The sequence below is a fragment of the Fusarium musae genome, chromosome 2, assembly GCF_019915245.1.
Source record: "Fusarium musae strain F31 chromosome 2, whole genome shotgun sequence".
NCBI classification, from domain to species: domain Eukaryota; kingdom Fungi; phylum Ascomycota; class Sordariomycetes; order Hypocreales; family Nectriaceae; genus Fusarium; species Fusarium musae.
Window position 1 is genome coordinate 3641258 of NC_058388.1, and position 27186 is coordinate 3668443.

The following is a 27186-nucleotide window of genomic DNA, read 5'->3' on the forward strand; positions in this document are numbered from 1 at the left end:
CGTCCAGCCTTTCGGGTCCGCTCCATATTTTGAGGCATATTGGTCTTGTATGAAACATTGAAGTGTGTCGGACTGTTGCATAGTCCGAGACCGATTGACGTTGGTAGGAAAAGGAAAAAGACTCGGGCAAAGCGATATCGTCCATTTTCTCAAGAACAAGACTATTGGTTGCTTCGTACTTATGCTCTCTTGAACTACTGGGACGCAGCCTGTTTTTTTAGATCTGAGTAATGGAGGGGCGATCGGAGTGCTTCGGAAGTGGTGAGATGCTTCTACTAATAAGTCATCAGACAATGAAAGCTAGCTCAAAGATAGAAGGCTGAATTGTCAAATTTGCATAGTGTCCAGAGTAAGATACTCTAGATGGAAATGTATTTTTATTCTTTTTCTTCAAAACACACTTGTGTGGGAAAATGGGAATTGATAGAGAAGATGTTGACAATGAAATCCATAACATTGCAACTCTGGCCACAGATCTTTACTCAAGTAGTGATATGACGCTTTCGGTAACAAGACAAGGAGAATCAAAAGGAACAAGCTTCGGTCCAGCAATGAGAGTTATCACAAGTCTTAAGCATGAATTTACTTACCTTACCCAGCTGCCCAGGTATTCTTCAAACGATAGGTAGGTACGATGTAAGAGCACAGCCACAGTTTCAGATAGATGCCGCACGTGGCGCAGTCGGGCGCTAGCCGCTTAGATGGAAATTTCCAAATCCACGCGACAACCACACATCTTTTCGACGACGAGGAATTTCAACCCACGAGCCCATGATGACCACGGTACGAGAAGGAGCTCGCATGGCGAGCTCATTGGGGCGGAGGCATGTGCCTCTGAGGACAGGTTTAGTTTGTGTGCAGCGCTTTGCCTCGACCGAGACAAAGAAGTCCTCCGCTCTCGCAGATCTCGACAATGCTTCGTCTTTTGCGACAGGTTCTCCTGACGAAGCGGCTATCCAGGCCTTCAATTCTAGAGAAAAAGCTGCAGAGGCGGGGAAAAAGCTTCCCGGCAATAGGTCCGTAGCCCAATTACTCCCTTTCGACTAAGTTCGAGCTGATTGACTTGTGATAGATACCAATACCATCCTCCCAAGTACTACCGTGGTCCTCTACACCCCGTTCAGGTGCCCAAGTCCTCCGATCCGACAGCTCGAGACTTCGTTCCCGGTCCTTTCAGCTTTCCTCGATTAAAGCACACATACGAAAGCACGATTGCGCCAGATCTGATCGCTATGACATATCAGCATACCCCACCAGGTTCAGAAGTTCCTGTTTCCAACAAGGGTAACTTGAGAGAATGGGACGAGTCTTCGCCTTACCACAAGAACCGACCTCGCCGAGGACCTCGAGGTGGCGGCTCTTCAAGGCTAGGCTTAGTCGAGCGCCCAATTGAATGGCACAACGTACCTGATATCGAGGCTATCACTATCAACTCATTCGCTCCCATGGGCGCCCAGAACAAGGAGTACCTGCACGTGTGCCGTGCTGTTATCCAAGCCATCTCTGGTGCCTTCCCTGAGGTCACACGAGTCAAGCATGGTGTCGTTCAGTGGGGTGTCAGAAAGGGTGACAAGACTGGCTGCAAAGTGACGCTTAAAGGTGCTCAAGCTTACGACTTCCTTGATAAGCTCATTACTCTGGTCCTGCCTAAGATCAAGGACTGGCCTGGTATTGATGCTACTACTGGCGATAGTGCAGGCAACCTGGCGTTCGGTATGAAGCCTGACTGGATGGCATACTTTCCTGAAATCGAGTTCAACTACGACGTGAGTCTGCTTATGCACTAATCAAGACATGGCGAGCTAATTATGAGTAGATGTACCCTGCACGACTGATGCCTGGATGCGATATATTCATCAAGACGACTGGTACATCAGATAGGCAAGGCCGTCTTCTTTTGGAGGCACTCGGCCTCCCCTTCTATGGCAAAGCTAGGCACTAAATTACGATAGAAGGTGCCGTTGCAAGGCGTTGGAAACAAATGTGAACTCTAGGTAGCTGATATGTAGCATAGATTATGTACCAAGACGAATGTATCATAAAGAATATATAAAATCCAGGGCGTATTGCCTATACCATTCTATTTTAGTACCCTCCGGGTTGTCCATCTCTCTTGACCACACACCCTTTACTTCAGTCCAACGCCCCAACTCCGTCCCAATGCAGCCGTTCGTTATGAGTTGATGTTTGATCCCACAAAAGTTTCTCAGGCCTTGCCGATCTTCTCGCGTAATCCGTTGACCACCTCGTCGACAGCCTCCATGCTTGTGGCATCGACCTTGTCAGTCTTGTGGCCCCTCTTGGCCAATTCATCGGCAAAGAGGTCCATCGCTGGTTGATAGTTGCGCACCGCTGAGCTCAGCGCATATACAGCCTTGCGACGAACGTCGTTATGCTCATCCTCCTGGGTTGCTAGGTTTACAAGGAGTGGAAGCCCTCCCATAGCGAGCAGACGCTCCTGGGTGCGCTCGTTATTCTGTACAGCGGTTCCCACACACCAGGCTGCCATTTTGCGCATCTCTCGCTCGTCATGCTTGAGCTGGTCGAGTAGTGGGGTCCACAGGCTGAGATTTGCGATATTGTTTGCATTATCGAGACCCTCAATAAGCTGCTCAAAGTTGTCAAAGGCGATGAGTTTATCGTCAAGAGAGACCTGCTCAGCATCGTCCGATGTGATAATGTCCATAGAGGCTTTCATAAGGTCGGCGTCAGAGGGACCGCCCATGAGCGATGCCATGAGTTCTGGTGTGAGCTGTGTGGTGGGAGCTGGGGCATCAGGGTCATTTCTGGTGGCATCTGATTGCTCGATACTCCATTTGAGGAGTTCGTTGAGTCGCTTGTCATCCATGTTTACTTGTTTTTGAGTGCCTTTCTTGATATGTTGTTTGAGCTGAGTATGTTGAAGGAGTAAGAACAAAAAACATTAATCCTTTGATATTGGCTTTCAATTTTCAACTTGACCAAGCATATCGATTAGAATTTGCCCAATTCTGGAATCTTCAAGAAGACTTTAGTCCCAAAGAGGTCTAGCTCAAGAGATGCATGCAGAATACTGATTCTCCGTCAACCGACCAATTGTTTTCTCGTAGTTCGATAAGGATACATTGCAGCCCAATAAGTGCCTTATGATGACTTGTACATGTTTTTGAGTCAAAGAGAATAGTACTACTACGCTTCTGCTGGGGATAGACACCGCAATTCAACTGACAGCAGTTCTACGTGGCAGAGAAATATTTCATCATAGCTCCCCTCCAGCTCAGCAAAGCTGCCCCACCTTGCAAAGTTGCCCCTCATCGCTGCTTTTGTGGCCGAGACGGGAGAACGAGCTTCAAGCGAGAGCGAAAAAGCCTAAGAAAGGATTTTGTACGATACCACACCAAACAGCATGATTTACCAGAAGGCGTTGTGGCTGATTGAGGCGACGCGCGTGTATTGCGTTGCATGACACTTGCAGAAGCCTGGCCGCAAGGCTACCATAACACTGAAGTCTAAAGTCCCATGTTCGAGCTAATGGAGCCTAGTCAGTGGACGCATTTCGCATCTTCGAGAGGCGCCGGAGATCCCGCTGTTCGTAGGTAAGTAAGCGAAGGTATTCATTCTCACAGCCTGGTCACTGGCCGACTGCTTCCGCTGGTGGGTTTCCCCGGCTCGGCTGGGCAGGGGCCAGATACAGGGGTCCTATTCAGAGTTTAGGAGATCTATGTATTGACTGTGAAGCCAATATTTGACAGCCTCGTGGTTCAGGGGTGCTCATAGAGCGGTGTTGAAGTTAGGCTGTCAATATGAACGAACCACACTCACGACGGCGAACAAGATATAATCTATAGAACACAAACTCGTCTCTCAAGACGTAGTACACGCTCAGTACCACATCTTGGCTTGTCGAAGAAGTCTCTATAGTGAAGCAGTTGATACAGCTGCGTAATATCGAGGCGGTTCTCGCTCCCAACTCCAAGTCCCTACTTACCCAGTTCAGACCAGTCGGAATGAACGGGCGAGTGCTGTCTCTTCAGTAAACGAAACAGGCCCTAACGCGTATTTGGTATGGTTGGTCAGCAAGAAACTTCTCCGATACAAAAGCTCTCTCCGCGTAACTCTGCCCTGAACGAGTATGTACCTGCTCGATTAGCCACTTGTGCTAATTATGGAGTGGAACTCGGGAGCTGGAAGCTGGGTACCGGTTCCAATCTGCGGAGCATCTGGAGATTTGGCATGGAGATAACAACCCCTTTTCAGTCACTGAGCCCAAGTGCTTGGAAGTCTTGTAATGGTTGTTGGTCGTACTGAATGATGAGACCCTGCAGTGTAGTAAGTAAATAGACATACCGCTTACGGATTGGCCTCAGCCAGGAATGAAGATTGGACATCATCTTGTGGCTGGGGCTGACCTGAACAGGAGCTATTTGCCCACAGTAGAGTTTCTCGGTGATCCAAAGATGCCTAGAACTGGTATGTTGTTTACAAAGTCATTGATGTTTGGTAGAGTGCCACTCTGAAGAACGAGTCCTCAGCTGAAACGCCCACATACTTTGCCAAGAGAAATAAAAGGAAGCCTCAGAGGCTGCTGCATTAGAAAGTTCCCTAGCTGACGTCTTCGCCAGCTCGCGTGGCGGTGGATGAAGTTCTGCTTACGACGTCACCTTGTGCAGAAAGGATAAAGTCAGGACGGTGAAGCGGCCCGTTTTACTGTGTCGGGACCTACTTGCAAATGTCTAAGTTAGAAGTTTAACAGAAAATCACTACCTGATCCGAAGGAATCCCTAGATATTCTGACCTTGAATCACGATACTTGCCTCGATATCAATTGAAGGAATTGGCGATCACGAACAACTATTGGATTACTTTTGGAGTCCAGGTAAGCTCTCCACCTCAGCCACCGCTATAACCATTCCACTGCGACCGCTGCTCTGCAACCACTGGGACAAAGTTGCTCTCAGGGCATCCTTCTCTGCACTACGACCACCACGAGCCAATCATTAAAGCGGCGAGCAGCTTGGAAAGACCTGTTTTCTGGTTGCCCCGCCTCTATTTCCCCCCTAGCAGTCAACAGCAAGTGTGCAGCTCTCGCTCCTGCTCTAGACTGTGCCTCGTCTGCTCAGTTTCCCTACCCAGTTCTGGTAGGCGGTCTCTTCAGGTTGCCCCCCCTGGTCCCCAAAGTGTCCACCTCAGCAATTCGGGGCCCGCCCACAACTTTCTTGTGACAGCGTCGCCCGGCGATACTTGTCTCCTTTCCCCCTCCCCCATTCTCCCGCCTCCGTCTCTTTCCCTCTCCCATTCCATTCCTAACTACTTCTCTTCAACTCTTCTGACCCCCGACCTCCGTCTCCTTCTCCATTCAACGTCTCTTTTCCTGTAAGCTTGCTCTTCCACCTACTGATTACTACATCTTCCGTCTCTCTTCTTTAATAGCTCTTCGTCTTTTCTTCTTTGATTCTTGGCCGCTAATCCCGTTTCTGGACAGCTTTCTCATACACACACCGTAATCCACAGCCATGGAGGGTACGTCGCATCATACCGCGTCGCTGCATTGTCGGATCCAAACAATCCGTTTTGAGCATCGCGAAGATCATCTCCAGACTCATGCTGACTTGCATTTCGCTCTATAGAAGAAGTTGCTGCTCTCGTCATCGACAATGGGTAAGCTCCCCCGCCTGTCTCACCGACCTCTGGACTATCTCTCCCCGCCTCTCTGCTCCTGGACCAGATCTGCCACCGCATCGTCCGATGCCCGACACCGGCTTGACATTGATGCTTGGGGGTGTTTGGCCTTTGAATTGGTGCAGAGCGATCTCAGCATGTTCATGATAGCTAACTCGATATTAGTTCGGGTATGTGCAAGGCCGGTTTCGCCGGTGATGATGCTCCCCGAGCTGTTTTCCGTGAGTACCCCACTTTCCAGCCTCTGCGCCCAAAGAATTGATATCGCATGTCCTGGGCGCAAGTTGATCAAAAACTCAATTCTGACATGATAACTAGCCTCTATTGTCGGTCGCCCCCGTCATCATGGGTAAGTTGTAGCTACAGCGGCAATTCTGCCGCCCCCTTGGTGGCTGGCCACTGACAAGTTCTCAGTATCATGATTGGTATGGGTCAGAAGGACTCGTATGTTGGTGATGAGGCTCAGTCCAAGCGTGGTATCCTCACCCTGCGATACCCCATTGAGCACGGTGTTGTCACCAACTGGGACGACATGGAGAAGATTTGGCACCACACCTTCTACAACGAGCTGCGTGTCGCCCCCGAGGAGCACCCCGTCCTGCTCACCGAGGCTCCCATCAACCCCAAGTCCAACCGTGAGAAGATGACCCAGATTGTCTTCGAGACATTTAACGCCCCAGCTTTCTACGTCTCTATCCAGGCCGTTCTGTCTCTGTACGCCTCCGGTCGTACCACTGGTATCGTTCTGGACTCTGGTGATGGTGTCACTCACGTTGTCCCCATTTACGAGGGTTTCGCCCTTCCCCACGCCATTGCCCGTGTCGACATGGCTGGTCGTGATCTTACCGACTACCTCATGAAGATTCTTGCTGAGCGCGGTTACACTTTCTCCACCACCGCCGAGCGAGAAATCGTCCGTGACATCAAGGAGAAGCTTTGCTACGTCGCCCTCGACTTCGAGCAGGAGATCCAGACTGCCGCCCAGAGCTCCAGTCTGGAGAAGTCCTACGAGCTTCCCGATGGTCAGGTCATTACTATTGGTAACGAGCGATTCCGTGCTCCTGAGGCTCTCTTCCAGCCCTCTGTCCTTGGTCTTGAGAGCGGTGGTATCCATGTCACCACCTTCAACTCCATCATGAAGTGTGATGTCGATGTCCGAAAGGATCTCTACGGCAACATTGTCATGGTAAGTTTCGTGAGAATGAGCTATCCGAATTTTTCTAACCTTCATTCAGTCTGGTGGTACCACCATGTACCCTGGTCTCTCCGACCGTATGCAGAAGGAGATCACTGCCCTTGCTCCTTCTTCCATGAAGGTCAAGATCATTGCTCCTCCCGAGCGAAAGTACTCCGTCTGGATCGGTGGTTCCATTCTTGCTTCCCTGTCCACCTTCCAGCAAATGTGGATCTCCAAGCAGGAGTACGACGAGAGCGGTCCCTCAATCGTTCACCGCAAGTGCTTCTAAGGTATGTCAAGCTCCCGGTGACCAGGGAGGCTTCTCGCTAACTTACTAAGCTACCTGACCGACAAACCAAATCCTCCCACTCGCGCAACGACGACAAGATCATGGAGGTGGCGACAGACGTTAAGCTTTGGGTGGTTGGCAAACGTCAAAGTCGACTCTCATATTTACGAAAAGTTTTTGACATGGTCAGAAGGGTGGGCGTTGCGCTTACGAAGAGATGTGATAGCCCCTTTGCTGTAGTTGCGCGTGTAATGCGTGCCTAGGGGTAGAAGCCGAGGTTGACATACAAATACTTTTTTACTTTCCGCTTAGAATTTTTTGAAATGAAACGAGGTGATGACATGATGTCTGGTCCCTTGCGTACATTAAGTATATCCACATACATGATATCGTAATTGATTCCTCACCATTGCTTCCATAGGTTATTGATCATGGCGTATTACTTGTGGCGTCTAGGGGTTGAGAAGTCTGGCAATCGTTTGCGTCGTCCATGGTTGGGTCACTTCCCTCTGCTGAAGCAGGAGCTGTGTCTGACTGCGCCCCAACTTCAGCAACTGTGGCGGTCTTCTTCTCTTCCTCAAGTTTCTTGTACTTCCTACGACTCTTTTTCGAAGCGCTTGCAGCTTTCTTTTGCTTTACCTTGCCGACAATAGCCGATCGACTCTGATCTCCATTACGAAGCTCATCAACACGTTGTGCGAGTAATTCACGGGCGTGCTTCCGGTTCTGGTCTCTTGAACGGGTTGCCTGAGACTTGACGACGATGCCAGTGGGTATGTGCTTCAGCTGAACTGCGGAATTGGTTTTATTCTAGTGTAACAACTACGTAAGTTGAAAGAACTTCCGAGTACTGAGCAATAGCCGGGGTGCTAGAAAAGGGACATGCGTACAATCTTTTGTCCACCAGGACCGCTGCCTTTTACATAGGACTCTTCGATCTCAGACTCAGGTGGGGGCTTCGGTCGAGGAGGGAGAGCTTTCACCAGGGAGGTAGATGTATTGTGAAAGGTCCGTATTGGAAGCGGTGCGGGAATGCTGCTGCGGATTCTTCGGAGGAGTTTGAACGGCGTCATCACGATGACATTGAATGCAGACATTCAACAAGAAATATCAGATGCTCTGTGCCAAGGCCGTGAATTAGAGTCGTAATTCAGGTTATAAGATGAAGATTAAGCACTGTGGACAAGGCTGATTTGGGCTTCCTGTTCCACGAAGACGCCACAGTTACAGCCACGAGCCACGAGCCACGAGCCAGTCGCGTGTCAGCAGATGGTGATCCAGTAAATTAGAGACCCGCACCCCCTGTACTCCGTAAGTTTCAATACATTGAAGCCTTAGCACTTCCCTGTGGTGCCTCCGGTACCCAATTTTCGGGAGCGTCGGTACGATAAAGGCACAAGGAGCCCAGATAAAGGAGGGCCGGCCTTTCCCTGATCCTTATCCTTATCCTGATCCTCAATTATCCATTGCCTCAACCTTTTCCCCTGAACCTACCACTTCAAGTCATTCATTTCAGCACACGGCAATTCTACGACGACGGCTACCGATATCTGCGCCTCAACCACATATTTTGACCCTTTATTTCGACACAATGGCCGTTCTTGGATCGTTTCGCAAGTGGTTGAGCCTCAAGCAATACCAGCTGGAGGTCACTTTCAGTGTGTACATGTTCACGCCCTGGGAGAAGTTCTTTTTCAGTAAGTTATCCGCAATCCCATAAATTTTATGTTGTCGTCTTTAGAAGACTAATTCACCACCCTAGGCTCCATTGTTTTTCTGCTCTTCAGCTTGACTTTCATCGCTGCCTGTCTTTACCTCCCGCATCACATCTCTTTCCTCGTCGGTCGCGCCTGGTACTATATCAACGGAGACCACATTGACGTTGCCGAAGTGGTGCAGGAAGCTGTTAAAGAAATGTCTGCGAGCGCGCTATCCGGGACAACTGCAAGCGTCGTAGATGTTACCAAGGAGACTGTCGAGACGGTTGTGAGAGAACTATAAAATCCAGCACTGGATCGCTCATGCGAAAATTCTGGAAATGCGTACATGCTGGACATTGGCACAGAAATGGCCTCGTAACGAAGAGGCTCTGCATTAATGAGTCGTAAGAGCCGGCCTTCAAACAAAGGTCCGTGAGAGATGGCTCGAGTTTCATCTGGTATACGATATAATGGATATGGATTTACAAAACTTTGGCCAATAGATGGCTGTAATGATAATACACTCTTACTCAGGAATCCCTATCTTATGTTAATCCCACTGTTCAGTTTGTGCACAGATAAGCAAGCTGCTGGTCTCGAGGCGAAGGAAATTTCTGGTCACGTCGTGATCATAACTTTTGGCTCTATTGGTCTGGGGTCACCTGAAGATACGCCTGGCTGAAGGCATACACTCTAAGTGAACTATCCTCTCCTGCAACTGCCAACTCAAATGGCCTCTCGGCCCCCTCTCGTACGACAGGACGCCATGCAAGCTGGTGAACAGCCTTGGGTAAACAGTAACTAGATGCAACGTTAGCAGTTGGTTCTTTTGCATCGCTGATTTATGAGCACTTACTCCTCATATGCGGGCTTCTCAGTAACATCAGTACCATCCTCCTTGATCAAGCAAAGGCTGAGTCGGCCAAGTTCTGTGCCAACTGCCAAGACAAATCTACCATCAATAACCTGAGGGACAAAATCGACAGATGTTACAGGGGATGCAGTCGGGATGGAGGCTGTCTGAGAGAACTGAATCTTTCCATCTTCGTTAGGCTTGGCGGCCCAGATGCGAACTTGCTTGTCACGGCCAGCAGTTGCGAATACTGGCGCCGTAGACGACGCAGGCGCCCACGCTGCGTCAAGTACCATACGTGTGTGACCCTTGGGGTTGATCTGCAGGAGCTTGTACGCAGCCTCATCCTCAGGCGCGCGCTCAAAGACAGCCCATTGGCGATCGCGCCCTACACTCAGGAGGAACTGGTCGTCAGAAGAAAATCGAAGGCGGGTGGCTGTCAGAGAGTGTGCCGTCAGAGGCGGCCTAAGCTCCGTCCAACGGTTTGTTTCGAATAAACGAATTACGGCGTGGTTAGTCGAGCTGGCTTTGCATGCACTGGCGACGAGAGTACCATCGTGGCTAGCTGCGAGACAAGAAATCTCGTAACCATGTCCATACAGCTTCTCGGTTTCCGGCCACAAGGTATGTCTTGAGAGTGTCTCCTCGAAAGGAGGGTGATCGATCTCCAAATGCGACTTTTTGACTATCGAGGCTGGATCCATGGCCTCACGATCCCGGTCATCAATGGGTTGAATTTCTTGGTCGTCTTCCACGGCATCAATTGCCTTGTTAGATAGTCCCAGGACGGGCATGTTGGCGGCATCGGGCATGTTCTGAACGTCCATACCACCGCCGATGCCTGCAAGACGGTTGAGCATCGAGGCAACAGCTTTGGGTTCGCTAAAGACACGCATGAGCTTCTCATCGGCCCCTGAGACGAACTGAGAAGCTCCCACAGAGTCAATACAGTTGAGATCATAGCCGTGAATCTGAGGCCGGGACATTTCATGCCATGTCTCATTTCCTGGTCTGTCCCAGCGTGTATGCAGTCGTGTGGTTTGGTCAGAGCTTGTTGACAAGAGATACTCACCATTCTTGGCCCACGTTATACCTGTAACAGCTCTGGTATGCCCCGAGATAGCAACAAATGGCTTCCAAAAGTCTTCCTCAGGGACATATTCCCATCGTCTCCAGCTGCCAGTACGGCCGAGGCAGGCTACTGATTTACCATCAGGAGACCACAAGCCAGTCCAAAACCCGCCAGTGCTTCCAGTTGCTGTTGTTGCACCTTTCTCCCTGCTAATCTCACCAAGTCTCGCCATGCTGACCCAGATTCCAGAGCTAGAGTCAGCTTCCCAGATGGCGAGCGAGTTATCGGCTGATGTCGAGAGCAACTGTAGCTTGTCGTCGTCCTGCCGTTGCCAGCGTGCACTGTATATCCAGTCCTCGTGGCCCAAAAGAAGTGCTTCGAAAGTAACAGAGAAGTCCTTACCGGCGGACTTCAGACGATGTGCTTTGTTGGAGGGTGACTTTCCGGGAAGGTATGCGTCGCTGGAAGGGTCTGAACCACTGGCAGCAGCAGCGGGCAGCTCTCTCCCCTGATGGAATCTCCAGATACGGACGTATTTATCCTGGCTCGCTGAAGCGAGTAACAGATCACTGTCTGGGGCACATGTCTCTTTGGCGAAGCTCAAGCTCCGTATCCAACCCTCATGCCCTGTCAAAGTGGCTTGCACATTGAACTGAGCATTTTCTGACTTAGTCTCAGCTGTGAAAATCTGCACTATATCTCTTGTGCCAGCGGATGCTAGCACCAAAACATCGTCTTCATCTCCAGCGTAGCTGAGTGATAGGCACATGGGGAAGTATTTGGGTGTCGTCTTGACGCTTTGGAGTAGAGTCAGCTGATCATTCTCGAAGTTCCATATCTTTATGGAGGCGTCTGCGCTTCCGGTTGCGATAACCCATTTCTGTGCTCCCTTGATCCTCAAGGCAGCTATACAGTTGATAGCAGCAGTGTGCTCCGTTGAGGTGTGGATGGGCTTGAATTCATCACTGTTGCGAGGTGCCTTCCAGATGATCACGGTCTTGTCGTCTGAGCCAGAAACGAGAAATGAGTTTTCGTCCTGGTCTCCTTCGGGGAGAAACGTTAAGGCCTTGACAGTGCTCTTATGCCCATTGAGTAGCTTTGTGACTCCCTTGGGAGATTCCGACTTCACATATGTTAGTATCAAAACACCTGGATAATTCGACAGAAAGAAGCGCAAAGCAGGGTGTATTGACATTAAAGCAGTAAAGTGACTCAAATACTAACCAAAGGTCGCCATAACGCAATGTTAATATCGGCACCAAAAGCCAAAATCCCACATTGACTCCAGTCCGCAACAGCGGTCTGTCGGTTGGCCCCCGAGGAGAGGTATTCGATGGAGACGGGTCCTGAACCCATTTTGTCCCTATCTTGCCTTTGTCCGTCTCTGTCGTGAAGTCGTTATTTTTAGCAGTTGTAAAGATGAGTCTGAAAAGTGTGTGCTTCTTGACTTCTGATTGGCTCTAGAGACGTCCTGCTGAGATTTTTTGAGTCGGCTTGCTTATGTCATCCGATTTACGCTTGCAAGTGGCTTCAAACACCAACACTACTAAGAAAAGCAATTAATGTCAGCTGCTTCTGCCAAAGGTCACGGGTTTATTGTTACAGAGACACCAGTGAAAACATTCTCAGTCGCTATACAAACCTCTTTGTTTATTCAGTCATCTTCCTCGCGCTGCCAAACAAAAAACCTGGCGTTTCCATGGTCAGAGGGTAATAATCAGCCTCTTACACCACATCTCTTTGATACCTTAGACATAGTTTCACTACTGCCAACCACTGCCTCGGGATCACCTTTTATCCACTACTGCAAAAGCAAAGCCACGATCAGTTGACCGCAGTAGCATCAGTACCACGCTCCCAGATCGTCACTTGACTTCAACTTGCACATCTCTGTCACAATGGCTGAATCGTCATCGGCCCCCAAGCTCAACATCGACGTTGAGTTCTCGTAAGTCGCTTCTCTAAGATTCTTGCATCTATTATATGATCTATCAGCTCCCGCTTGCGCGGTTTGGACCTAGAATCAGACTCAGACTCAGACTCGAGTCCACCCCCTTCTGCGCTATCAAATTTTCTCCTGGCGGGAGTGTCCACCTGAATGAACCACGCTTGTGCCTGGATCCTCGCTTCCAGCGAGTCTCTTCTTTGCACTCTCTTCGATCTCTTTGCTTTTTCTTGGTCATCCTGTTTACTGAGCTAATATTGTGGCACTGCAGTGGCGGCCTGGAGATGCTCTTCTCCAACAAGAGGCAGCATGCTCTGACCATTCCCGCGGCAGACCAGGACGGGAAACCTGTTGACATTGCGTATCTGATCGATCATCTATGTCAGAATGTCATGGAAGATTCTCGCAAAGATCTTTTTGTTCTAGACAACCACCTGTACGTATTGGCCACTGATTTCTCTCTACCTCCGGTTATGTCTTCGTATCGCTATACACACTCCCCTTGACCATGGCCACGGCCGTGTTGGCTTGAACAACACTCCAATTCATCTCCTACTTCATTTGCGTGTCTTTGTTGCTAATAGGGGTGGCAATCAGTCGACCGGGTATCCTGGTTCTGATCAATGATGCAGACTGGGAGCTCGAAGGTGAGGAGGCCTATGAGATCCAGAGCGGCGACAACATCTTATTTGTCTCAACGCTACATGGAGGTTAGATTGATGCACTCTTCGTCCGCTTCAGGCCTCAAAACATCACCGCAAGTCGGTCAGTGGAGTACCAGTACGGCTTTTATTGAAGAATTTCTACATGCATGCACATATACATACAAATCTACGCATTCCCACGTATGCGTACAGAATACACAACTCCCTTGCATATCGAATTGTTGAGAAATAGGCAAGGACATGGACATGGTATGCATCGAGTGCATGCGCAGCCAAGTCCACAAGAGGCCAGTCTCGGGCTGACTTCAGGTTTCGACACAGCGGGACTGATACGCGAATGTTAGTTACTTGCTCCTTTGGGTCTCACTGTCTTGCTTTTGTTGCCTCCCACCTCGTCTTGCCTTTGTATCTTGCCGCTCCGATGAAACAACCGTCTTATGTGGACAATGAATGGATCATACTCGTCGCTTGCGCGTGTATCTGCGCCTGCACTCCCCGTCTCAGCCAGCCAGCCCTGCAACGGCCTTCAGAACCAACGTCTCCAGTCTCTGGTCTAGGCGCATCGATCTTAGTCCCAGCAGAAACTCATCTTGCATCTAAAAGCACATACACACTACAAGGAACGTGCATTGTGTGCACAAGCAGCATCAACGGCTTTGTGGAGGCGAAAAAGGAAAACCCACTTTGAGTTGCATGCCTTGCATCTACAGCCCTCGAGATCAGGAAAGCCTCATTTCTTCGAAACTTGGATGGAAAATGGAATGGCGGACAATGACACGATGGGCCGTGCCATTGCGACGTTATCTACGGCGGTGAAGAGGAGATCCCACCCAAAGTGCTCCGCCACATGGTAGATGCAGAGGTACGAAATGAGGCTTTATGTGCGTATGCGCGAGAGTAGATCCATTTCCAGGTGCGTTTGCTGGGCTCTTCGGAAGAGGCTGCCCATCCAGGGGAGAGTGAGAGAAGAGAGTAGGGGCGGGGCGGTGAATCTTAGGAGGGGGGCTTGTCGATCAAAGCCAGAAAGAGAGGTATGCAGCCCTAATCTACATCAGTCTGCATTTTGTACGCTTTACTATGCAGAGCGAGCGTTACTGTAAGTGTGAGCTGTGGATGAGCCAGCTATCGCTCTTTGCGATATTCGAAGTCCTTTGGATTTTGGCAGTCGGTCTGAAGAAACCGAGAAATTTCAGGTCATGACTTGTACCTGGTTCGAATAGCAAGCGGCATATACATCACCATCACATGAAATCACATGGCATCTTCACCTTTCATGTCGACCCCTGCAATATCGCTTGCATGCTTTCAATATGCATAGTCATTCGTTGCCTCACTTAGGTATGTATGTCCTGTTCCTGATGGACGTTTCCCCCCACCATGAGCAGTACCTCTCTTCATATGGACAACCGTCAACTGTAAGCGAGACAACATTAGCCAGACCATACCTGGACTCTCATCACTCATCTCCAGCTGAGCCACTGACAACTCGATCTCGGCACCAGGATCATCATCCTCCATCGAGGCCTTACAGCTCGGCTCATCTTTGTCAATTTCTCTCGGTGACTTGGGCAGCATTACGGATACAACCCCCAAGGTTCCTGGCTTGGGGCATCCGCGTTTTGGTTTTACTTGAGATCCCCCCGCCCTCTGTATCAGCATTCAGTGACTTAGACTAAAGGGTCCTTTTGAAGCATTCTGCTATCATGTGCCCCTACAATGCTTGGGTGACAGATTTCCAAAGCAATCGTCTTTGCCATGCACTCTTTTCCTTACTCCTTCGTGGCTGGCATGTGGGTGGTTATGGACAGAACAGTTCAGATCTGTTATTCTGTTCCGAGCTGGAAAGGTCCAGAAAGACGTCGTCATCATTTGAGCCTACGATGCTAGATACCAGCAGACCTCCCCATCTCGGCGGTGTTGTCTCGCACTGGTTTGTTTGTTGGTTTTTCCTGTCAGTCGATATGTCTTTGATCACAGTAAAAGGTTGTCGAAAGTTCTTCTAAGGATATGTTTGTTCAATTCAAATTATCTACTATCTTAACGCCAATGTCTCGATTTCGCCCCCCTGTGGCTACTTTCGACCTTTTTTTGCTCCCATTTCACTATTTCAGATGCTGCCATCTAATTGTGAGTATAATAACTCGAAAACCAGTATACCAACCCTCGTAAAATGGTCTAATAACCCAGGGTATATCCATTCATACAACTCCAGAAAGCGATTGAAGCCAGTGCGTACACTCGCGTATCAAAAACCACAAAGCAATAACGAAGAACTGGTGAGGCGAAACAAACAAGAAAAAGACAAGACCTCTCTGGCAGGTGAAACCGCCTTTTCCAAGACCGCCGTAAATCATTACAAAGACCGCCAACTAATAAAATGATAAGCCAAGCTGTCCTTGAATGAAGGAAACCGGAGAGGCTTCTGCAGGGCTTGATGCAATGGTATCAAAATAGCAAAAAGAGAAAAGGGCGAATCCCCTGCAACATTGTGTTCAGACAACCACCCAAAGAAAATCAACCGCTTCGTTATGGCCTCTAGAAGAGTCCGATTTTTCAACTCCTTTTAAAACACCCGCTTCTGCAGGTTCTGCTTTTTTTCTTCTCGAAAATCAAAACCGCTGTTATGCCTCCCGTATGGTAGTACTGTTGTAAATTTTGTGATATATAAGATGCGTGACGCTGCCAAGTCAAATCCAAGTTGTGCGGGCATGATGCGAACGAGGACTTCTCAGTACATGCGCTCATGGTAGCCCATCTCGCGCGTGCTACCGGTCTCATATAGCATGCCGTTGTTGTTCGGTGGCTGAACGTGGTGATGACCGTGCATGTCATAAACCTCATAGCCACCATTGTGAGTCTGGCGAGACATGTGGTTGATAGGAGCAGGCTGGCCTCGAGTCACACTGTAGGAAGCGAGGCTGCCCGATACAGGGAGTCCGTGAGGAGTCACTGGTGTTGAGGCAATTTGAGGAAGAGGATATTGGGGCACAGCTGTCATGGTGTTGGCAGGAGGAGACTGGGATGCCTTGGTCTTGCGTTCAGCAACCGTGCGCGCTTTTCCTCTTCCCTTGATGCCCTTATTGCTGTTCTTGTAGTGCGTGGCAAAGTATTCAAAAAGCTCGCGATCGGCTTCGGTGACTTCCTCACCCGAGGCAATGATTTTGGCGAACTTCATTGTAAGCTTCTTGAGTGTCTTCTTGTGGAAGTTGTTTTGGTGTGTCTAATAACTAGTTAGAACATCGTGTATTTCATCAGGGATCATCAACACATACCTTCATGTTTCCAAGTTGTGAGAATGTCTTGTTACAATCGTCGAGAATGCAAACAAATGGCTTGAGGCCTTGATGAGTCTGTAGGTGGGCACGAAGGTTGCCGCGTTGAGCAAAGTGGCGATCACACTTGTCGCAAGCAAAGGGGCGTTCGCCAGTGTGACGACGTCTGTGAGTCTTGAGGTTGCCAAGTTGAGAGAAGGTCAGGTCGCAGCCAGGAAAGTCACAGTTCTAAAGGTGTTAGTTAAAAGTCATGGGCCGTGGAAGTTCTCACTCACATATGGCTTGATGCCAGTGTGTGTCCTGCGATGAATGTCGAGATGGGTCTTTTGGGTGAAACTCTTCTGGCAGTTGGGGCCATCACAGCGATATCTCTTTCGAGCTGTCTTGTTGTCCATAGGACCTGGTGTTCCTTGACTTTCAAAGCTTGCTTCGGAGACAGGAGACATTCCAGGAGTGAGTGGCTGCTGCACTGTATCGACTTGCAGGTCTGCCTTGCGTTGGATGGCTTTCATCAGCTCATCAACTTCTGTTTCGAAGTTGATCTGGTCACCAGGGTTGAGAGTTTCGTTGGAGGTGATGGTCTTTGAGCACATAGACGGGTTGGTGCCCGAGGATCTGACAGTCGAGGCCTGCGAATCGCTCCGTGCCGGGGAAGGTGCTTGTTCGGCATATGTGCACTTCATCTCCCGTGAATAAGAGGGAACTCGGCCGTGGTCGTTATCATGTCCCATAGGTCGGCGATCATTGTATTCTATTTTGAAAGGCGTTGAGTGGTGGGGGGGCGTAGGCGGGCCTTGATATCCTCCATATTGGTAAGGGTTGGGAACCTGGTAGTGAGGTGCCGTGAGACTGTTCACTGGACCTGAACTGTACGGTGGCTGAACAATATAAGGTGCCATGACAGGTCGTTGGAGAGGACCAGTAGTGGTGGCTCGAGAGTCAAAGGGAATCATGTGTGGAGATTCCATCATGGTGTAGTCACCAGGAAGTTGTTGCGACCAGCGCCCCCAGTTGGGAGCGTCTGAAGATTGAGCTGCAAGGGCCATTTGCCAGTTCAGATCAGTCCTGCTCTCGAAGCAAGACTGATAGTTTATGTTGTTTGGACTGATTCAAACGGAGCAAGTCAAGAAAGACTTGGTGTTGGTTGAGATGATCAAGAAGGGCCGGAGCAGAGTGTATGAAGACGACAAGAGGGACCTGAACGATGATAGAAGGATAGATATGTTGTAGAAAGAAGCGATTGTATAAAAATTTCAGGTCCTGGGTATAGTTCTTTGAGAGACAGACTTGACTAGATGGCAGAGAAATTCAGTGGAAAAGACCCAAGTATATATCCTCTGGCTTCAGAAGATAAGTTGATGTGCGACAAGGGTCAAAATATGTTGGAGCCAATAGAACGGTAAAGGTCGGAGATCCTCTTCAAGGCGGGTCTACCAGTCTAGCACTCTAAGTGACCAGGCCCTGGGATTGTAACAGAAGGTAGCCCGGGTCTCGTCATAAGCTGGCCTGCGTCGTAGAGCGAGAACTTCAAACCCTTCCCCACGCGCGCGGATGCCAGGCATGGGCATGGGCTGGGGGTGGGTGGTCGATCTAGTCAGGGCGCCGCAAAGCCTGAGTGAGGATGGGGTTTCTGGGTCGAAAAGATGATCAAACGGAGGGGTGAGGAACAAGAGCTTGCTTTTGGGAGATGGATAAAACTAATCCATGTCTAGCCCCTCTATCTAGACTGGACCCCAAGCAGTTGTCTCTATCATTTTGATATCTGAACCAGCCAGGTTCAAAGCCACAGTTGAGACATTAGTAGTGAGCAACAGCAAGGGGAAACAGACCCCCGGGAATTTCCATGGGAGAGAGCTGAGTTGATCTCTCTCTTTTCTCGATGCTAAATCGATCTCACTTGGCTCCATCGATTCGGGCGGCCGCCAGGTCGATGAAAGTAGAATAGGGATTGATCCTGAGCGTTTGATGTTCTCCCTTTAGAGTCTTTACTTGAGGATGAGCTCAAGTTGTCCTCCAAGCCTGAAGCCACGATTGATGTTCAACTCAGCCAACTCGAAGCCTGTATAATACAGTCGTCTTCTTCATCTTGAAGACTTGATGTCAAGTTTAAAGACGTGGGTGTGGCATTGGGATGCGGGATCTTGACAAGGGTCTTTTTGCGCTAAAAAGGACGTCCTCCTGGGGGAGTGGCTTGGAGTTTGGACAAGGGGTGGAGGGGTGTTCTTGGGCGTGTGTTGAGCAACAGCCATGACTGAATTACTTCAAGGGATATCCCTGAACCCCGGGACATAATCTCGAATTTTTTTCATCCTCTCCATCAAGGCCTCGCCCAGCCGGACGCCGCCGGTGTAGTGTTTGAGCTTCAGCGCGATAACCGGCTGCTGGAGCCGGTTGCTAGCATCGGCAGACGTCAGTTACTGTTGCTGATGGATTCTAGGATCTGTTTAGAGCTGTGACTGAGCTTGTGAGATTCTTCAGTCTAACATTTCTGGCGATGTTGACTCTGACGTTCAGCAGCTGCAATGATTCGCTCCCGAGTTGAGCTATGATGCAGTCAAATCTGGTCAACCTCTCGAATACAACGTTCAGGAAACTGCTAAGAGTCTCGAGTTACATCCACTTCAAGTTCATATTACAGGATCCGCAAGGCGGCTCCGTGTCTTCGAGCTGTGTTCTTCTTTCAGCAGCACAATGTGACGGCGGCTTCCGCTGCCAACAGGGCCTGCTGACTTGAATTGGCAGTGCGGGCCCATTAATCCTGTTGCCCATCGTGAAGCGGTAAATTGAGGTTTTACTCGGGACCGTTTTGTAATCTCTCGGCCGTTGAGCTCTGCCCTACATCCCAGAGACTCCAGTCAGGTGAGGTATGTAATTTTGTGCTATGCGGAGTCGTTCCGGGCGTGGAAAGAGACATCATGGAACGAGTGCTGCTGCAGCTGTTTATGGTAAGGCTGGCCAACATCGAGTCCCTTGCGTATATCAGACATGCCTACGTCGCACAACCACCTGTCGATGATGATGACGATGATGATGGATTGCCATTCGGTCGATTCCATCATCGTCATGAAGCGTCGTCTCCTCTACTCTTTAGAGAGTATCAAGGCGGGACGACATGTGAAGCGCCTCTTCTGAGCACGTACAGTAGTGGCGCTGGATCAGTTGGCATAGATGGTTCCTGGAGACAAATGCGAACACAACGGTCAAACGTTCGTAGCAGCTTTGGCTCCGCCAGACTAACGTTAGCACTTCAGAGGCGTGATGCTAGGGTAGCCGTTGTAAGACAATTGGGTCGAAACAGGACACGGTTGTTAACTGTTGAGATGAGCTTGAGTTGTGGGACCTGGATACTTACAACTACCTAGGTAGTTCGTTATCGAAGAAAATGTTCTTTCTGATAGGTTGTACAGTGACGCTTCGGTTCATTACTGCTCTTATGGTGAAGGCTACGTGGTTGCCGCTTCTCCCAGGGCATTGCACTACCCTAGGTACATTTTGCTATGAATATGAGATGAAAGAAAGTTGTTAACGACCAAGGGTAGAGGAAGTTGTCGTTTGTTGTCACTAACGTCTGTTCTCATCACTCGTTCTCTAACCTACCTAATAAGCCAGGTCAGGCGCCGGCAATCAAACAGAGGCCCCAAATCCCGGGACAGCCGCCGTTAATCCCTTCATGGGGCTGATGATCCAGTTCAGCATCATAAATATATGCAAACAAAAGGCCGATGCCTATGTGGCAATGCGGAATACATTGTTTTTCGCCAATCCTTCACTCCAGGGTTATTGGGCCTGTCTTCAGTGCTGCGTACTCTGCCAACCCACAATATGAGGTATGCTTTATTTGAAGAGCCCTTCAAGCCAGGAACTGCATGCACGGCAGTTATTCTCCTATTTCATGTCCGGGCAATACCCGGCAGCGATGCACCCTTTTCCATAAAATACAGGGAACAGCACAGGCCAACTGAAATCTGGATGATTATGTGGCCGTACCTTTCTTTGTATGTATCTTGTTATTCAACGTCTAGCCACGAAATACAAGCGGCATTCAGCACAGGAGATTCCTCACTCAAGGAACAGACAAATTGTGTGAATGCTTCTCTCATGTTTACCAGGGTGCAGAATGCTCGCTTGATTCCTGTGATTTCAGGACCAGTAGCGAATCTAGAGCTGAAAGGCCGTGCGTCCAGGGTTGTTGTGTTGCGTTTGCATACATTCATTGCGTACAAGCCGGGATGATGCTTCTTTCTTTTGTTCAATCACAACTCCGGAAGGTCGTTTCTCACTCACCATGATGCGAGCCAATCGAAAGAGCATCTCGAAACATGCAACATGTTGCCCACCAGTTCACTTGTTAATGTGCTACGTAATGCCTCAGTCGCGGGGGTTTCTCATTATCAATGAGCACGTGCAGACGGAAAGATTGTACAGTACCCTTTCGCATTGACCTTCACCCTAGACAGTTTTGAAATGCCATCGCGTAGCCCAAACTTGGGTTGGCACCGGCCCGTTGTCCATCTCATCTTGTTGGTAAGAAAGCACGGTATCACCAACAATCACAGGCTTAGGACAGACCAAGGACCACACATGTTGTGCTACGGAGTACAGTTCCACATGATCACGATAATCTGAGTTTCACAGCAGCGATCGTGTAGGTACTCCAACCTTAATTCTCTCCCTCCTGGCCTTGGGTACTGTGAAGCCCAAAGAGAGTCTCAGAGTCACGAAACAGCATCTAACACTAAACTCCGACATGCTGGTAATGCCTGGTCAAAGCGTCTCAGCCTTTCAGCATTATCGGAATCACGAGACACAATCATGACAGTTATGAATGGTCATCCATATTAGCTCATAACGGTGTCCCTTAACGGAACGGTGTTGTTTTCTCGGCCGATGAGAAAACAGGGACATCAAGTCTAAGCGGACACCCATGTCCTTCTCGCAAGGCCATTGGAGGGGGGTGTATGACCCGAATCTATTTCGAGATAAAGCCACCCTCTGAGGGCACGGAATAGAATATGACATATCATTTCACCACGACTCCTGAATGGACCATTGATGGACTTGGATCTCGCTGCATCAAAATCTCGATTTTCCGGCCTTGGACTCTGCGAAGGGCTGAAGAATCTCGCAAAGCAACAGTAGAAGGGGGAAAAGTAGCACAGAACTGAACCATCGGGTTATCATGGTCTCCCCAATATGGACACTAGAATCCTAGTGAACTGCGCTTGAGTGAGGCACGGCACCTCAGGTCAATCGTGGGGGTTGTTACATTCACCTTGGCTAGCGATCGTCGCTTTCACAACAAGACAAAAGTTGGTAGCTCCAACATCGTGACCCATTTCGTTTGCCATGACGGCAGGGCAGCACAACAGGTCATGTGCAGTCGCTATCTCGTCGAGTTGGTAGCCTTGCTGTAGGCCAATCCGATCTGGTTTGTGGTTTTTGAAAGACAATTGGTAGTGAGCTGTAGTAGGCACAACTCACACACTCGATTCCTCTGTACTTAACGCCTGGATACACTAACGTAGACCTTAGCTATTTGGCTGTCGGATTTGTCTTGTTTGATACCTGCCATAAGGGAGTAGAGTGGTGATGATACCCAGTGAGTTACCATTGCCATATCTGGGGAAGCTTGAGAGGAAGAGCCTGTGAAAGTTGAAACCAACAACCAGGGTCCAAGCAAGGATGTTGTACGGGGGGATGGTCAGGAGTCAGGAACAGTTACAACACAGCAGGGGCAATAACACTGCGCTACGCAGGCGCCGTCCATCTCTGACTACCGCGAGCCCTTCAACAAGTTCCTAATAGTTAGTCGATTGACACATCACATCGGTACTGTCAATATTGCCTCAGATGCGCTAACTAGACTTATTGCTGCCCAGGCATAAGTTGCAACGCAATTCGAGACCAATGTTCGCTGGCAACTCCCGGCACCCGGTCCTTGCACTACCTGTAAATTTTTACCTTCTTATCCTGGCCCTTGAGGTTCTAACATTAGATGTTTGCTCAAAACAAGAGCGCGGCTGTGCGGCGACAAAGCCGCACCGTCCTGGTTCATGCTTATTGAGGCTTGCCATTGGGCGCATCATGATCCTAGCCAATGGCTTTGGGGAGCTCCCAGCGCTCTGGGAACATCAGAGATCCTTTCGCTGATTGGCTGTTTTATGTGGACTGAACACGGCAGATCGTCTTAGATCAACGTTTGGCGATGATGGTTCTCTCAACTTTCACGATCAAGACTGAGCCGGACCAGAAAGAGAAAGTGCGGTTTTCGAGATTTTCCCTTCTCGCTAAAGACTGTTCAAGTGCGGAACTGCATTTGAAAGCCCATAAGGCAGACAGCAAGAGAAAGGATGAGGACACGCTGGGTGCCAGACAGGGGTCATCATTGCCAGGGGTCTCCATGGACTCTAGCTAAGGGCAGTTCTGGGGATATGGGGCCGGCAATACACGGCGGGGGCCGTCCTCCGCTCTAGAGACCGGCCGGCGAATCCACCCCGAACTGACTTTTCTCACTTTCTTACTCTGCAGACGCCGTGTTATCCCCGTTATCGTTACAGTGGATATCAAAGTCTACAAATCATTCGATCTACAAGTTCTAAACGAGTCATCGGGTTCTCTTAATGGTATACTCTTGTTGGCTTCATGGAGTAAATCCTTGTCAAGAAAGGCATGAATTTGACGAAATTTGGCGAAGCCTCCATGGTTTGTTTTTAGAACTGTAGCCATATTATAAACAACGGATGAACTTTTGCTTCATAATTCTCATATGGCCATGCTTCTTGTTTTTTGGTGAAGCATGAGGGCTGTCATCCACTTAATTAATCATGATGGAAATGACCAGTCATGGAGCATGTGAGCATGAAGGAGGGATAAGGAGAAGACCGAAAATACTTCAGCCCTGACAAGCCAGGACTGACGCAGCAGGACCATGAATTTCATCTCAGATGACAAGACGGGGCAGCACAGTCCAGAATGCGGGTATCCATCTTGCTCAAGGACAGGCAGCTCAGCGAGCAGATTGACGAAGTCCTACTTCATCCACGATACGTTCCCATCGTTTGCGAAATCATCATCGAAGCCGCCTTGGACTGGGAAGAGGACGGCCTGGCCAATAGAAGCCCTTCGCCCGCAACTCAACGTTTCCTTGCGGGATTACGCCCCATGAAAAGACCCTTGCTGCCAAGATCTAGGGACACCCACACCCGCCATCTTTGCATGAAACTCAATAGCATGCAATAAATACACCTGCAGCTGACTGCGAGAAACAGGTAATGTCCGCATGTAATTCTTGCAGCGTTGGACCCTTGCTCTTCCCAACAACCGAGCCTCACGCAGCTCTTCAAGTACATATGCACATTCGGGATGTGCATAATGAACAGGATTGTGCCGTCGAGCTTCATCAGTTATCAGGTTCCAGCTTTTCGAAAACGCTCATCTCAGCCCAGTTTAGAATCTTCTATCCCCTTTCTTTCTCTTACAACCCCAAGCCCTGTTTTCTCTTCAAGTCATGGTGCGTCTATGCATGCAGGAGTGATGCTAATTCGATACCTTCGAAGCCCCAGCCCTGCGGTCCTCGAGATCTGGCACTAATGTTCAGCCATCTGCTCGAATGCAGGAACGTAACACATACAGATTATGAATAGATACTACTGCAGAAACTTTACCTAGTAGCAAGCTACTCATGTCAAAGTGTTCTGCTCAAGGCTCTAAGTCTTTCCACAGGCTGTTGGATACTTTGAATCGGGTAATGGTATTATCAGGCTTGCCAAGTGGAATCGTACGTAGGCAGTGACGAGAAAACTGACATGTCAAAGATCGAGAACAGCCTCAGAAGCCACCAGGCTGAAATGCTGATGCTTACGATTCGACGACTTGCGCTGGTCATGGTGTGGAAAGTAAACCAAAGTCTTGACAAGGGACCGACCCACCACATCGGAACGTTTGAGGGTGCAGTCGCAGTCAAACCCATAACTTGTGTGTGACTTGAACAGTAAGTGTCAGGCCAGAAACACGGCGAAGGTCACCAAGGATGACTCCAGTAACTTTTGCGAGCTAACAAAGATAGGAGTGGGTTAATTGGGGATTGCATTGTACCATAATCCTTGTTCACTGTTTCTGTTTCGTTCTCCCTCTTCTTCCATCTTCTCTTTTGGCGTACAGCTCTTCTAGCTCTGTGTCAGCTAAGGTTAGTGTGGATGGTTCAAAAAATGACAGCGCGAAAACTTCTGTAGCTGACTTTCATTTCCGCAATCAAACCAGTTAACAGATCAGGGCAATGCTCTTCAACGCAGACTTCAAACAGCGCCCAAGATGTTTGCATGAGCAAGCACAAACGTCGAAGAACCAGCCCGCAGATGCTCCGTGCTTTATTCCCTGACCTTGATGTTTATTTCTCGGTAAGCAGAATACTACATTACGACAAACCCTGCGTGCGCATTCAAAAATAAGAAATGAACAACTGATAGCAGAAGCTTGGCCTGAAGTACATGGGAAGCGTGAGTCCGGGAAGTTTTCGGTTTCAGTCGGTACCAAGAGACCGGAGGATCGGAGCACAGGCGGAAGCTTGATACGGCAGATCGGGAGATATTCGAGGCTCACAATTGGTGCATCACCGCTTGCGGTTGCTCCCGGAACAGAGGGGGCCGTAGCTACCAAGTTAATTCCTCACAGGGCTTTATGCGCTTGGTGCGCTACGATTGTGTTGCTGTTTTGGTCGCTACAAGACTGTTGTGGTGGTCCCCTCTGTGTACGAGCAGGGTGCGTTGTTTGCCCACAGCGTTGTTCTTAGCTCTCTTTGCTCGCAAGCCTTGACAGCGGGACGGCGGCTCGGCCTTTAGCTGCTACCAGCTGTCGGGGACTGCCGCTGGCTGGCCAGTTGTCTCCAGGATAGGGGTATATTTAGTAGGATCTCTCAATGAGAGACCAGAGGAGGTCATTGCGCAACACATCCCACCGTGGTGTCGGGTCCCGCTAACAGGGGTCCCTGGCTAAGCGGCGTCCAGCCATGGCGATCTTCAACATGGCTCTGAGCAACGCAACTTCAGACTCAAACCAATGCTATTAAGTGCGTCACCGGGATCACCAGCCAAAGTCAGTCAGGTACTGGAATTCGTCACTGACAGGTTCATTGAAGATTAAAGGCGCTTCCAGCTGAGATAGTGAATCTGAAGGTCCGAATCTGGCACCAGCGAGTAATAGTTGCTGCCCAGTTCCTGTTACGTTGCTGTTTCCCACGCTAACAAAAATTCGGGTTTTAGTATAATTGATAGACTGAAGCTACGGATTACCGAGAAGGGCAAAATTGGGAAACAGCGTGCCAAAGAAGCGCGGGGGAGACGGGAGAGTCACACGGACTCAGCCTAAGGGGAGCTCAATTAATTAGGGCACCTGCTAAGGCTGCAGAGGCTGTCCAACATCCTGGGCGTTGCAGCTGTTGGTTTGGCACACCAACGTCAGTGCGCATTGTCAGTTGAGAAACCACAGCAATAAGGCGTATCGGCTACACTAGATGCCGGGTATTATCAAGACAGCAGGCAAATCCCCAGCAACGATCCTGAACCACGCAATTCCCCTCACTTTCGTCATTGTCCAGCTAACAAGTACCTTATGCGAATTGCCTTACTCTTTCGCCCTGCTGTAACCTTATAACAAGAGTTACGCAATGATCCTGCATCAGCCCCTGCTTGGTTCAGTCCAAGCAGCTGGATTCTTGCGACCTGTCACTTCAGGCGAATCTCAGATCCTCGGTCAGCAGTTCCAGGATAGGCACCGCGCCAATGTAACTCCGCGGCAATTGGCCAAGTTGGCGATGGAGCGGGCTCCCAGGTGATCGATTTGAGCTTGGGCTGGGATGACAATCGCGTCGCTCACCCAGCTTCTCAAGGGCCAAGGTCGCAGCGGTACCTTGCAGGACGTAACATAAATGCTGGGCATCCCCACCATGACGCTGACCATGAAAACCTGTTGTAGGGTATGAATACCACAGTCGGTATTATCACAATCAGGTAAGGGAGGTGGTTACTCCGTACTGAGGGTTGCGATCTTTGTAACAGCGGAGGATCTGGTTTCGAGAGACTCTGCAAGGGAGATTGACGTGGGAGTTTCAGACCAAGGGAACCGGCTTCATTACCGCTTCGCCCGTAGTCAGTAGTGCATACTACGCGAGAGTGTGTTTGATAGTCATAATGAAAGCTCTATAGTCCGGCATGAACCTTATTTGCGACAGGGCAAAGGCGTGTAGATTGTTGCCCCCTGCTGGCCCATCATATACGCCATAGGAATTGCATTGTGATCTCCATGAACCCCTATCATCGCCTTACGGCAGAGCATACTCTGACTCCTTATTCCTAGTCTTAAGTCAGGGTTTCTACCCAAACCGATACCGCAATCCATGCTGTGGCTGGTATTAGCCCTAGTTGATCTATCACTTGTTATCCACAGATGATTTAGACCGACTACCCGCCTCATTTACCAACAATCCCTTACAGCCCTCGAAATGGCTTTAGTCCTTTCAAGACACCTAGACACCGCCAGCTCCTGATACGAGCTGTACTCA

At 49.5% G+C, this 27186-nt stretch overlaps 8 protein-coding genes across 8 annotated transcripts; 4 read left to right on the forward strand and 4 right to left on the reverse strand.

Moving 5' to 3' along the window:
• Window positions 1-774: 774 nt before the first annotated feature.
• Window positions 775-1942, forward strand: J7337_003014 (uncharacterized protein; the record flags this gene model as incomplete). Its single annotated transcript, XM_044820738.1, has 3 exons — window positions 775-1016; window positions 1073-1766; window positions 1817-1942. 3 exons carry the CDS (start codon window positions 775-777, stop codon window positions 1940-1942), a joined length of 1062 nt encoding a protein of 353 aa, XP_044685038.1.
• A 264-nt stretch (window positions 1943-2206) lies between these two features.
• Window positions 2207-2848, reverse strand: FES1_1 (hsp70 nucleotide exchange factor fes1; the record flags this gene model as incomplete). Its single annotated transcript, XM_044820739.1, has 1 exon — window positions 2207-2848. The coding sequence occupies one exon, from the start codon at window positions 2846-2848 to the stop codon at window positions 2207-2209; it is 642 nt and encodes a 213-aa protein (XP_044685039.1).
• A 2644-nt stretch (window positions 2849-5492) lies between these two features.
• Window positions 5493-7124, forward strand: J7337_003016 (actin; the record flags this gene model as incomplete). Its single annotated transcript, XM_044820740.1, has 6 exons — window positions 5493-5499; window positions 5607-5637; window positions 5824-5879; window positions 5977-6007; window positions 6073-6844; window positions 6894-7124. 6 exons carry the CDS (start codon window positions 5493-5495, stop codon window positions 7122-7124), a joined length of 1128 nt encoding a protein of 375 aa, XP_044685040.1.
• A 429-nt stretch (window positions 7125-7553) lies between these two features.
• J7337_003017 (uncharacterized protein) lies at window positions 7554-8197 on the reverse strand (the record flags this gene model as incomplete). The annotated part of the gene is made up of 2 exons (XM_044820741.1): window positions 7554-7910; window positions 8015-8197. The coding sequence occupies 2 exons, from the start codon at window positions 8195-8197 to the stop codon at window positions 7554-7556; spliced, it is 540 nt and encodes a 179-aa protein (XP_044685041.1).
• A 518-nt stretch (window positions 8198-8715) lies between these two features.
• Window positions 8716-9125, forward strand: J7337_003018 (uncharacterized protein; the record flags this gene model as incomplete). Its single annotated transcript, XM_044820742.1, has 2 exons — window positions 8716-8821; window positions 8887-9125. 2 exons carry the CDS (start codon window positions 8716-8718, stop codon window positions 9123-9125), a joined length of 345 nt encoding a protein of 114 aa, XP_044685042.1.
• A 343-nt stretch (window positions 9126-9468) lies between these two features.
• J7337_003019 (uncharacterized protein) lies at window positions 9469-12105 on the reverse strand (the record flags this gene model as incomplete). Its single annotated transcript, XM_044820743.1, has 3 exons — window positions 9469-9625; window positions 9681-11872; window positions 11974-12105. 3 exons carry the CDS (start codon window positions 12103-12105, stop codon window positions 9469-9471), a joined length of 2481 nt encoding a protein of 826 aa, XP_044685043.1.
• A 542-nt stretch (window positions 12106-12647) lies between these two features.
• On the forward strand, window positions 12648-13409 carry URM1 (Ubiquitin- modifier 1; the record flags this gene model as incomplete). Its single annotated transcript, XM_044820744.1, has 3 exons — window positions 12648-12697; window positions 12966-13130; window positions 13292-13409. 3 exons carry the CDS (start codon window positions 12648-12650, stop codon window positions 13407-13409), a joined length of 333 nt encoding a protein of 110 aa, XP_044685044.1.
• Window positions 13410-16087: 2678 nt separating this feature from the next.
• J7337_003021 (uncharacterized protein) lies at window positions 16088-17677 on the reverse strand (the record flags this gene model as incomplete). The annotated part of the gene is made up of 3 exons (XM_044820745.1): window positions 16088-16579; window positions 16632-16859; window positions 16907-17677. 3 exons carry the CDS (start codon window positions 17675-17677, stop codon window positions 16088-16090), a joined length of 1491 nt encoding a protein of 496 aa, XP_044685045.1.
• Window positions 17678-27186: the final 9509 nt, after the last annotated feature.